Source organism: Oncorhynchus mykiss, chromosome 9 (genome assembly GCF_013265735.2).
Source record: "Oncorhynchus mykiss isolate Arlee chromosome 9, USDA_OmykA_1.1, whole genome shotgun sequence".
NCBI lineage: Eukaryota > Metazoa > Chordata > Actinopteri > Salmoniformes > Salmonidae > Oncorhynchus > Oncorhynchus mykiss.
Window position 1 is genome coordinate 28,595,464 of NC_048573.1, and position 12,850 is coordinate 28,608,313.

Consider the following 12,850-nt stretch of genomic DNA (forward strand, 5'->3'; position numbering starts at 1 on the left):
TGCCATGTTGTGTGGATTTGAACTCAAAGCACAGTGGCCAACCTTTACTGCTCTCAGATGCCCCCCCGAGTGTAACTGGAGCCTGTGTAGGGAAGCAATCACTCCAGCACCTCCAGGGGGCCTAAACGCTTCATTAGAGGAGTGTTTGTTTAACGCCGCCCCTACCAAGAGGCCTAAACCCCCATCCCCCCCCCCCCCCCCCATTAGCCACCACTCCTCAGCCTGTAAACCCCCTCTTTCCCGACTCCCTTCTGAGGCCCTGGTCTCCAACCTCTTGTGACCGCCGATTCAGGGAGCAAGAGGGTGGGTCGTGCACCGAGAGGTCGGCAGGTTGACTGCTGTTTTGACAGGCGTGCCTGGAATACCATAGGAGCGTTCCCTTTCTAAGGCTAGGGGTTAACACACAAAGTCAACATGGGCTGGGTCCTGACTGCTCTTTCCACACACACACACACTGTCGTCCTCAGTGCATTTGCTTCAGTTGACGCCTCCAGTCAGGGCGTCAGGTCTTTGTCCACATCTCTGACCCGTTAGCCCATTGACACAGCTGGAGAGGCTCAGCTTTGGGGGAGTTGGCTATCCCAGAGCGCACTGCTGGGGCTGCCGGCACGCCTGTCCTGACCTCTATCAACCGGGCCCGCGGCCCAGTTTCATCACCGCAGGCTGACCCACCTCTGAGACAAACACCCTCTCTCTCGCTCTTAATTTTTGTATTTCTCTCCTCCTGTCGCTCTCATCCACACTTGTTCTCTCCCCCCACATTCTTTCTTTACTCACTTTCACATTCTCTTTCTCTCCCTCTCTATTGTTCACTCTTTCTCCTACTTTCCCTCTATTTTTCTCTCCTTCACTCTATTTCTCTTAATCTCTCTTCTTTCCCCTTTTCCCTCAGTGTCATGGCATTATATTGCAGGATGACAGACTGTTTGTGAGGGTTAGTGTGACCCAGAATATCTGGTTTCCTACCATTCTATAGACCATTGACGTCCAGTCTCTCAACAGTGCTACTGACTCGGGACAAGGCCAGCGTTGTGCTACAACCCCCAGCTCTGTGTGCTTAATTCAATAAGGCAATCTGGGGGAGAGAAGGTTACTTGTGTCACGGCTGTTTTGCGTAGAGCCTAGCATGTGTTTTGAGACATGTGACTCTGGCCGATTGGCTATGTAGTCCACACAACTCGAACCCACCAACACACACGCGCACAAACATACACATAATTTTCCATGGGACAAGCCAAAGAGGAATTATTTTAATGAATTAAGGTTTAAGTCGATTATCTTGATTCTACGGAGAGGATGATATAGTGTGATATAAAGAGATGGAGCAGCACCCTGTGTTATGAGATAGGGGACTAATATATTTTAATGTCAGTGACATGACAGTTTCATGGCTACAGTGCATGCAGCAGTGGTGTGTGTATCTCTATTAGATTAGATCTCAGTCATGCGGCCAAGCACTGACGTCAACGCTGACTTTCACAAAAGCCCAGATCAGCCAAGAAAGAGTTGACGCAAGAGATACAATCTCAGCATGTGTGTACATACATGTTTAGTTTAGTTTATTAGGATGCCCATTAGCTACTGCACATGCAGCAGCTACTCTTCCTGGGGTCCACAGAAAACATACAAATACATGACAAAGTACAGAACAGTTATAGACAAGGACATTACATTAAAAAAATAGACATTATATTTATATATATTTTTCTCCTAAAATGTTTTTGTCATTATGGGGTATTGAGGAAAACATTTAATTGAATCCATTTTAGAATAAGGCTGTAACGTAATAAAATGTGGGGAAAGTGAAATGGTCTGAATACTTTCCGAAGGCACCGTATGTCTGTTTGAAGTGTATGCAAATCCATTATACAAGTGGTTAGGCGTTTTCAATGCACAAATGTTTCTTTTTAAAAGACTAGAAGAGAAGTAGTCCATTTGTCCTGAACCTTCAACAATGAAGGACTATCATGCATGTCGTTGGTGTTAGTTCTGTGTGTGAAGTTAAGGGCAAGGCGTGCTGCATGTTATGAGCCTGCTGTAGCGTTACTGTAGCCTGCTGTAGCGTTACTGTAGCCTGCTGTAGCGCTGTAGCATTACTGTAGCCTGCTGTAGCGTTACTGTAGCCTGCTGTAGCGTTACTGTAGCCTGTTGTAGCGTTACTGTAGCCTGCTGTAGCATTACTGTAGCCTGCTGTAGCGTTACTGTAGCCTGCTGTAGCGTTACTGTAGCCTGCTGTGGCGTTACTGTAGCCTGCTGTGGCGTTACTGTAGCGTTAGGACTTTCTTTGCTGCACCTGACCGTATTACCGGGCAGTAATCAAGATGGGACAAGATCCGCACCTGAACAACTAGTACAGTTGATCTTTGTGTCAAAAAAACAGATTTTTTTATTTTTTATAACAGACATACCTCTCTCCCTATCTTCACAAAAACTTTGTAAACATGACTTGACCATGATAACTCCAATGTTACTCCTGGGAGGGGGGTTGGGAGGGAGTGGTCTTTTTGTAGCCATTTCCTAGTGACAGCCTTTGTACTGGCTGCCAGTAGGACCTTCAACAGTTAATTTACACCAATAGAGAAAAGTATCAGGTATTTCACCCAAATACATTTACGTTTGTTCTATGTCAAATTCCATTATTTTTCCAATGTTCGATCTTATTTTTCCCAGTAAGTTTCGATTGCGGGGCAGGACCAAGAGATATGAGAGTGATCCACCCTTGATAGCCCAACGAAGGGTGTTCTCTCCAACAAGGGTGTTGGGAGTCAGTCTGTTTTTGATTTCAGTTTAGGTGTTATGAAGAAACGTATAACATTCTTCCAACAGAATTCTCTCCAAGACCTTGAGTTGGTGGAGCTTAGTTGAGTCTCAAATATGTTCAACCATGTTTCATAATTTATTTCAATGTTAAGTTCCTCCTCCAATTTCTGTATAAATATAGTTTGTTGAATGTTTATTTGATAGAATACCCAAGTAATGATTTGAAATAGTTTTTTTGTTACTCCCCAAGTTGTATGCGTTAGTGAATACTTGGATACATTTTTAAGGGTCAATCACTTTTATTTGCCTTAAAAAAAAAATAGTGTCGAACTTGTAGGTATCTGTAAAAATCTTGTTTATCCAAGCCATGTTTTTTACTTAGGTCCTGGAAGTTCTCCAGGTCCCCATTCTTTATAATTGTACAAAATGATGTGATGCCTTTCTGCGTCCATTGTTTAAACCTGCTGTCCTGAGTTGCAGGGATGAAGTTGGGGTTGTATGCGGGCCAACTCGGCAGTTTGACCTCTCTGTCTAAACGAATTTGCTTAACTAGCCTAAATCATGTCTTAAGAGAGAAATTAATCCACTGATTTTGTCTATTGTATATTTATTTTACCATGTCCTTATTTCCCAAAACTGGCTGTATGGGTATCTCTGTCAAAGTAGTCTCGATACCTTTCCATTTGGATTCGTACTCTGAATTGCACCAACACACCAGAGGTCTCAACTGGGCTGACACAAAATAATAATTTAGGTTTGGTAAGGCCATACCCCCACAGTTTTTTTGGTAATTGTAATGTTGTACAGAATATCTAATTATTGGTCTCTTACTGTTCCAGATAAACCTTGATATCCGTTTATCCCTTAACTGTTTAAGTGGGATTTCTATGGGCAGAGATTGGAACAAATACAGTAACCTCGGCAGCATATTCACTTTGTTGCAATTCTACTGTGGCTTATCATTATTGATGGATAACAACCGTTTTCCACCTCTTCCACACAAACTTGGCCAAATTCAAAACGGCAATCCTTCTCTTTCATGATTAGATATTCAATGCACAAATATGATGATTCATTGTTCAATGTTGTCATTTCACTTCTGTATGTCCACTTCCCCAGAGTTCTGATAGAACATGTTGTATGATCTCTCATAAATAACTGTAGGGTCCTGCCTTTGGTACTTTTGGCTTTCCTTGTCATTGCCTCAATGTTATGGTCACTAGTACTACAGCCAATGGGAACTGATATTGCTTTGGAGCAAAGCTCTGCAGCTTTCGTGAAGATATGATCTATACAAGTGGATGTCACAGATCCAACACTATTTGTATACACTGTACTTGGTTGGTTGAGTGATAACCTGGGTCAACGTACAGTACCAGTCAAAAGATTGGACACACCTACTCATTCAAGGGTTTGTCTTTATTTTTACTATTTTCTACATTGTAGAGTAATAGTGAAGACATCAAAACTATGAAATAACACATGGAATCGTGTAAACTCAGCAAAAATAGAAACGCCCTCATTGTCAACTGCATTTATTTTCAGCAAACTTAACATGTGTAATTATTTGTATGAACATAACAAGATTCAACAACTGAGACATAAACTGAACAAGTTTCACAGACATGTGACTAACAGAAATAGAATGTGTCCCTGAACAAAGGGGGGGTCAAAATCAAAAGTAACAGTTAATATCTGGTGTGGCCACCAGCTGCATTGCAGTACTGCAGTGCATCTCCTCCTCATGGACTGCACCAGATTTACCAGTTCTTGCTGTGAGATGTTACCCCACTCTTCCACCAAGGCACCTGCAAGTTCCCGGACATTTCTGGAGGGAATGGCCCTAGCCCTCACCCTCCGATCAAACAGGTCCCAGACATGCTCAATGGGATTGAGATCCGGGCTCTTCACTGGCCATGGCAGAACACTGACATTCCTGTCTTGCAGGAAATCATGCACAGAACGAGCATGGCTGCTGGCATTGGCTGTATGGCTGCTGGCATTGTCATGCTGGAAAGTCATGTCAGGAGGAGCCTGCAGGAAGGGTACCACATGAGGGAGTAGGATGTCTTCCCTGTAATGCACAGCGTTGAGATTGCCTGCAATGACAACAAGCTCAATCCGATGGTGCAGTGACACACCGCCCCAGACCATGACGGACCCTCCACCTCCAAATCGATCCCGTTCCAGAGTACAGGCCTTGGTGTAACGCTTATTCCTTCTACAATAAACGCAAATCCGACCATCACCCCTGGTGAGACAAAATCACGACTCGTCAGTGAAGAGCACTTTTTGCCAGTCCTGTCTGGTCCAGCGACGGTGGGTTTGTGCCCATAGGCAATGTTGTTGCCGGTGATGTCTGGTGAGGACCTGCATACAACATGCCTACAAGCCCTCAGTCCAGCCTCGCTCAGCCTATTGCGGACAGTCTGAGAGCTGATGGAAGGATTGTGCGTTTCTGGTGTAACTCGGGCAGTTGTTGTTGCCATCCTGTATCTGTCCTGCAGGTGTGATATTCGGATGTACCGATCCTGTGCAGCTGTTACACGTGGTCCGTCACTGCGAGGACGATCAGCTGTCCGTCCTGTCTCCCTGTAGTGCTGTCTTCGGCGTCTCACAAGTACGGACATTGCAATTTATTGCCCTGGCCACATCTGCAGTCCTCATGCCTGCTTGCAGCATGCCTAAGGCATGTTCACGTAGATGAGCAGGGACCCTGGGCATCATTATTTTGGTGTTTTTCAGAGTCAGTAGAAAGGCCTCTTTAGTGTCCTAAGTTTTCATAACTATGACCTTAATTGCCTACCGTCTGTAAGCTGTTTGTGTCTTAACGACCATTCCACAGGTGCATGTTCATTAATTAAGCATGGGAAACAGTGTTTCAACCCTTTTCCAATGAAGATATGTGAAGGTATTAGGATTTTTAGCAAATTATCTTTGAAGGACAGGGTCCTGAAAAAGGGACGTTTCTTTTTTTGCTGAGTTTAGTAACGTAAAAAGTGTTAAACAAATCAAAATAATATTTTAGGTTCTTCAAAGTAGCCACCCTTTGCCTTGATGACAGCTTTGCATACACTTGGCGTTCTCTCAACCAGCTTCACCTGGAATTCTTTTCCAACAGTCTTGAAAGATTTCCCACATGTGCTGAGCACTTAATGGCTGCTTTTCCTTCATTCTGCAGGCCAACTCATCCCAAGCCATCTCAATTGAGTTGAGGTCGGGTGATTGTGGAGGCCAGGTCATCTGATGCAGCACTACATCACTATCCTTCTTGATCAAATAGCCCTTACATAGACTGGAGGTGTGTTGGGTCATTGTCCTATTGAAAAACAAATGATAGTCCCACTAAGCACAAACCAGATGGGATGGCGTATCACTGCAGAATGCTGTGGTAGCCATGCTGGTTAAGTGTGCCTTGAATTCTAAATAAACCACAGACAGTGTCACCAGCAAAGCACCATCACACGACCTCCTCCATGCTTCACAGTGGGAACCACACATGCAGAGATCATCCGTTCACCTACTCTGTGCCTTACAAAGACACTGCGGTTGGAACCAAAAATCAAAAAATGTCCATTGCTCATGTTTCTTTGCCAAAGCAAGTCTCTTCTTATTATTGTTGTCCTTTTAGCAGTGGTTTCTTTGCAGCAATTCGACCTTGAAGGCCTGATTTCACGAAGTCTCCTCTGAACAGTTGACGTTGAAATGTTTCTGTTACTTGAACTCTGAAGCATTTATTTGAGCTGCAATTTCTGAGGCTGGTAACTCTAATGAACTTATCCTCTGCAGCAGAGGGAACTCTGGGTCTTCCTTTCCTGTGGCGGTCCCCCATGAGAGACAGTTTCATCATAGCGCTTGATGGTTTTTGCGATTGCACTTGAAGAAACTTTCAAGTTCTTGAAATGTTCCGGATTGACTGACCTTCACGTCTTAACGTAATGACGGACTGTTGTTCCTCTTTACTAATTTGAGCTGTTCTTGCCATAATATGGACTTGGTCTTTTACCAAGTAGGGCTACCTTCTGTATACCACCCCTAACTTGTCACAACACAACTGATTTGGCTCAAATGCATTAAGAAGGAAAGAAATTCCACAAATGAACTTTTAACAAGGCACAACTGTTAATTGAAATGCATTCCAGGTGACTACCTCATGAAGCTGGTTGAGAGAATGCCAAGAGTGGGCAAATCTGTCAAGGCAAAAGGTTGGCTGCTTTGAAAAATCTAAAATATATTTTGATTTGTTTAACACTTTTTTGGTTACTACATGATTCCATATGTGTTATTTCATAGTTTTGATGTCTTCACTATTATTCCACAAACACTTGAGGGTGTGCAGTCAAACAAGGTTCACACCTTGCATGGTCACACTATAGCTCATATCCTTTCTCACACACACACACACACACACACACACACACACACACACACACACACACACACACACACACACACACACACACACACACACACACCTCCAATTGGCCCATTCGTTGCACCACATCTTTAACACTATAATCAGTGCAACCAGTTAATTCCTTCACCACCCTAAAGCTCAGCTTCCTCCCCTGAAGCAACATTTGTGGTTTTATTTCACACTACCTCAAGAAGCACTCCTCCCAGTATTGCAATTAACCCACGGTAGGTGCATTTGGACTGCATACCATAATACCCTGTATACCATAATGAACAATAGCTGTAAGGAATACCATCTCGGGTCTACTAAGGCCTTAAAAATACTCTACATCATTGACAACCTGTGTCTTGCTGCGTTTTTGTTTTTGCTTGACTGTTTGTTGGAAAAGAAAAGTGAGATGTGAGTGAGATAAAATCCACAGGCCTTCTTTTTGAGGATTTTACCACCTTGTTTTGACAGCCCTGCCCAAATAAATCAGCTCCTACCCCAAAATGTGTGTGGTCCTTTTCTGACCATTTTTTTTTTTACCAAACCCAAACCTCTAATCTACTAACACACAGTAGAAGTGAAGGTTAGGTTGGTTTGTTTTTGCATAGCTAGGCACACACCCTCAAGTGTTTAGTTTATAGTCCAGAAAAGCCTTAATTACATATGATTTAGTTTCAATGTGTCAATTTACACATGGTAAAACTTCAGTTCTGAACCAGCGTTTCTAGGCTTCAGCCTACCTAAACTATGCAATACAGCAGACATTGTTTTGCTGAGTCTGAGTTGGGTGAGGTATTATACAGTATCCCTGTATTTCAACTTGAGCCCCACTCTCATATCTGTCATTGGCTGGCTGTTGCTCTCCCCTCTGGACACACAACCGTGTGACGGGTGCAGTGAGAGACGCGGACGGTCCTTAATTACCGACTATTACCATAAACTGCCGATTTCCCCCCCATCCCGAGGGGCGAGCCAGCCTGAGTTCAATAACCCATCTGCCGCTGAGGAAAAGGGGGAGAACTCAGAACTGGGCTAGCCCTGCCTGCCTGGTGTGTTTAAATATGCTTCCCTTAGTTAACTGCACACTGGAATACGAGCCCGAGGGAGAGCTGGGCGGAGAGAAAAGGGGTCGCGTCTCACCTTTCAGCAAAGATAGAGAGGGGGAGATATTCGAAAAGTTCAGTCTGCCCTCGGCGCGCTTGCTTGCAAGGCACGACTAGCCCTCTCATTATTGGCCGCCTGTCAGCACCGTAGCAGACGGCAGATGCGAGCGTTCAAACAAGATCCGTTTCTGAGCTGAGCAGACCATGCAGGCATAGGCAGTTTGAGTAGGTTTTGTAAGAGGGAGGAGGACGGAAGGAAGGAAGCAAAGAGGGGAAAAGAGCCGGAGAAAAGTTTGTAAGGAGACTCGTGACGGAGACGTTGCCGGTTGGTCGCAAAGCGCCCGGTGGTGAAAGACTGTTCAGAGCTGGTATCGCGGGGCAAATCTATCCTCAAAGAAACAGACAAGGGTTCCGTCGTTGGCCGCTGACCCGTGGAGAGAGGGATTTTTATTGATATTCGACAGCTGCCGGCCACTCGCCTGCTTCTGTTTGCTGGGATTTAGATGCGTTGGGAAGCCACCATGCGGCGCGATCCCATTTTGTTCGCTTCCAGGGGTGAGTGTATTCCAACGTCAGCATGCGCTTTTGGTTCAGATCTTCAACAGCTGGCCACTGTAAATATTGATATGTGTCTGACACATCTATTTACCATCTCCCCTTGAGAGCTGCTGGTTTTAAAACGAAACGAGTTCAATAGCCAACACACTTACTGGAAGTGAAAATATAATGACATAATTCCCTGATTATGCATTAGACTAGGCCTATTATTGTATAATACTGTAGCGTTATATCCTAATAATAAACAATGCATTGTTGCTAATCATTATCACCCCGCCTTGTAAATTGTCACTCATTAAATGAATTATTCTGTAATAATAGGAACTCTCATAACAGAGAGAGCGAGAGGTTGCTGCGAGCTTGGAGCCTGGAAAGATTGCTGGCCACCGCTGGCTCCTGACAGTGTCATTAGGGTCGTGGTTTTGTTGTCCATGGAATTATGCGTCGCGACTAGAGCTTTGCTAGTTGCAACCTGAGACCTCCCCGCCCTCTCCCCTTTCTGACCCCGGGCAACACTGATGAATAGCAGCCCTCTCAGCGTCCAGGCAGTCCCGCACGATAATCACTGGATTGTGCCGTCGCTGGGCGCAGCTGGCGCGGGACGAAGTGACCAGTGACCGCTTCTTTCCAGGACTTGGAGCTGCTACAGTATAGTGTGCATGAGTTTTGCACGCTCATTTATTTGGGTCGATTACTTTTGTTGCTGTACCATCAATTCAATCAGGGCATTATAGTTTATAATATATCATAACAGTCATGGAACGCTTTTGTTTATTTTCCAATGTTACTCTAAATCAGATTTTGGCCTCCGATTAGGTTTATTCTATACAAATTAAGCAATGTTTCTATGATGTTACTTACACACATGATTGTGGTGGTGTCACGCAATTCATCCGTTGCATAGGCCCACATACCTAAGGTCAACCTAGAGGTAATGCAAGATTTTCCCTGAGGTCACAACACAGTCGTGGTATGACAACACCAAGTGGCTCCATGTCTCTTGTTTCTCTGCAGGAGACCGTATCCCTACAATAACAAAAACCTGGCTCCACTGCTACCCTCCTCTATCTTCGGGTTGGCAGCTGCGTGGTATCAGGTAGCTAGGCAATTTATCGCAGCTTAACATTTGGTAGGGTCACCGACAGACAACCATTGTGTAGTAATGCTGTAATCTCATCTACACGCCACATGAGAATGTGGGAAGTGTGTTTTGGCTCAAGGGCTGGGACATGGAGAGGGTGTTTTTAAGTTTTGCCTTGTGATCATCCTATCCACCATTGGGGGGGGGGGGGGGGGGGGGGGGGGGGGTGGTACTAGCAGCAGGCAAACTTGGCAGTTGGAAAGAATGCACTTTCTGTCCCTGTTTCTAAAACTCTTACGTGGTGCCATTTTGGGGGCAATATGAATGGAGTGTTAATGTGTTTATTATCGTAGTTTCCCCTCGGTCGGAAGCCCTCTGACGATGTGGCTTTAATTGGCACCGCGTTGGGTGCCTGTGATGTGGCCATGGTGTCAGCAATTTGGCCCCCTTCGCTCGTTGGCCCATTTGGTTCTGTTTTAGCGAAAGGGGGTCCCCCTCTCTTTTAGAACCCCACTCAGCACCCCAATGATGATGGATTTTTAAAGGCTTTCTTGTGTCAAAAAATAAACAGGACCCCCCCCCCCCTTTCAATGGCAGGAAAACCCGATTCAAAGAGGAGAAGAGAGGAAGAAAAATGAGTTCATAATCCCCCCTCATCAAAGTCAATCTGTCAGTGAACTGGCATGCAGGCACAGAGTTTAATTCCAACCCAAATTGGAGATCCTTGGCCGCCTCTCCATTCCTGTCAATAGCCTTATGCACATTGGAAAACCATCGTGATGAAGAGCCATATGTAGACTTATATAAGACTTGTGTCATACAGTGTAACTGTCATGCATTGCGACTGTCATATGGTGTAGCTATCATATAGTTTGACTGTGCCTTTATCCAACACAAATCCAAAGCCTTTTGACATGATATAATTGCATGTGGACAGACTACGAAAACATAAATCGTCAACCAAGATTAGGCTTGATGTAACATTGGTTTTGCAGGGCCATCTGATTTACTTTCCAAATGCATGCACTATTAGCAATCATAAATAACCACTCCTGCTTTCCTTGGTAATAATCCTCAGGGCAATAACTGATGTTGTTGATAATTTCAGATTAGCCCATAGCCTGATATAAAAGGCTTAGCAGCTATAAGAGGATGAGCTGGTTAGCCAGTTTGATTATCTGTCTGGGGTGAAGATATACATTTGATCCAGATCGAACAAACACCACTGCGAGAGGGTTTTGTTGTGGTCTGAGGGGGGGTTGCGCAAGAGTAGCTCTTGAGAAAAACGCCATCAACAACATGACTGAAAATGTAACTGATGGAAGAAAGGGTGGAAAGGGGGTTGTGGTCTGTGCTGGGTGGAGTCTAATGGGAATAGATGCTTTTAAATACTGTCTGGTTAGGAGCTGTCAATCAAAGTGGAGCGGTTTCCCTTTGAGCGTCACAGCAGATAACTCGGCATTGGGCCAATACATGGATTGCTCTAGCTTTACCACAAACGTGTGAGGTATGGCATGGGAGCCCAAATGCTCATCTCATCAACCTCCTTCGGACTCTGATAGACTACATCAGCCACGCTATCCTCTTTTGACTTTCTTTCTTTCTTTCTTTCTTTCTTTCTTGGTTGAATGCAAATGGCTGGTGACATAACTAACGTCCAGGTTGGGATGAGATGCGGAGGGCACCACCAAGTCTCCTCAGGCCTTCCATTCCTCCAAGAAAGATGAGTCCAACCCGAAATCCAGTGCCTCTAACCACCATCCTCTCCTGTTTTCTTTTTCCCTCCATCCCCTCTCAGTGGTGTGCTTTCACGTCGAGTGCTCTGTAATTATCCCCTTACACAGATACTGGAGGAGCTTCACTCTCTCTTTCTCTCATGCTCTCTCTCGCTCTCTTGCACTCTCTCGCTCTCTCTCGCACTCACTCTCTCTCCATTCCTTCCTACCCTCTCTCTCTCCATTCCTTCCTACCCTTTCTCTCTCCATTCCTTCCTACCCTCTCTCTCTCTCTCCATTCCTTCCTACCCTCTCTCTCTCTCTCCATTCCTTCCTACCCTCTCTCTCTCTCTCCATTCCTTCCTACCCTCTCTCTCTCTCTCCATTCCTTCCTACCGTCTCTCTCTCTCTCCATTCCTTCCTACCCTCTCTCTCCCTCTCCACTGCCTCTCTCTATGAACTACAGACTCTGGTTCCCTTCTCTCAGATGATGGGTAGGTTTTGAAGTCCAGATCAGTCCGACTCAGATGTTTGTGGTTTGGCACATCTGCTTGTAAACCACCTGTGTAACTGATAGAGATGATATAGTCCACTGTGATGTTCCCTTGGCATTCCCCGTGGAACACAGAGCCCTGGTAATTACAGACCAGGATAGCGAATGCTGGTCTCTCATCATAAGCTAATGCAGCCACTGACCTCATCATCTTACAGTACATGGGTTGGGTTCTCAGGGGAAAGGACCCAGAAGCATGAGTGTTTTATTGCAGGTTTATTAAAGGTTCATTGCGTTTCTATGACCGTGATTTGATATGATGTTCACCCTTTTGATTGGGGTGATCGTGGCAGCAGATAACTCGGCATTAGGACTCTAGTCTTCACGGAGTTTAGAGGATTATTAAGGCAGAAATATGATGTATAGAACTGGCACGATTCCCTACTCTAAGTGACAGAGAATCATGTATGTTCTACACATCACATTTCCATCTGACTTGCTGTGTAATCTACGAAAAGAGTCCCAGGTTAGCTTTTCTGGGTCAAACAGGGGCTCCAGGGAGAGAGTTCCAGGGGCCCAGGGGAGGTAGCGTGTTTCCCCCGCACTGGGCTTCCTCTCTCTGAGTGTGGGTGTAGGCCGACTGGAGGAAATGTGCCGACTCAGACCCTGGAGTAAGGCACTCAGTTCACCCCAACGGAGAGAGGGAGGGAAGGGAGAAAAGTAACAATCCAGAGA

At 45.1% G+C, this 12,850-nt stretch overlaps 1 protein-coding gene across 4 annotated transcripts in view; it reads left to right on the plus strand.

The window, feature by feature from the left end:
• LOC110531878 (actin filament-associated protein 1) overlaps positions 1 to 12,850 on the plus strand; it is a 109,866-nt gene that overhangs the window by 41,695 nt on the left and 55,321 nt on the right. Inside the window, exon 1 of one of the 4 annotated variants that reach the window (XM_036987776.1) lies at positions 8,201 to 8,823. The exons of 2 other annotated variants lie outside the window; for them this stretch is intronic. In XM_036987776.1, the coding sequence (XP_036843671.1) occupies positions 8,772 to 8,823 (52 nt within the window). In that variant the 5' untranslated portion in view covers positions 8,201 to 8,771. Of the gene's footprint in view, positions 1 to 8,200; positions 8,824 to 12,850 lie in introns of those variants that run through there. One more of the 4 variants, XM_036987779.1, reaches the window with a different exon arrangement.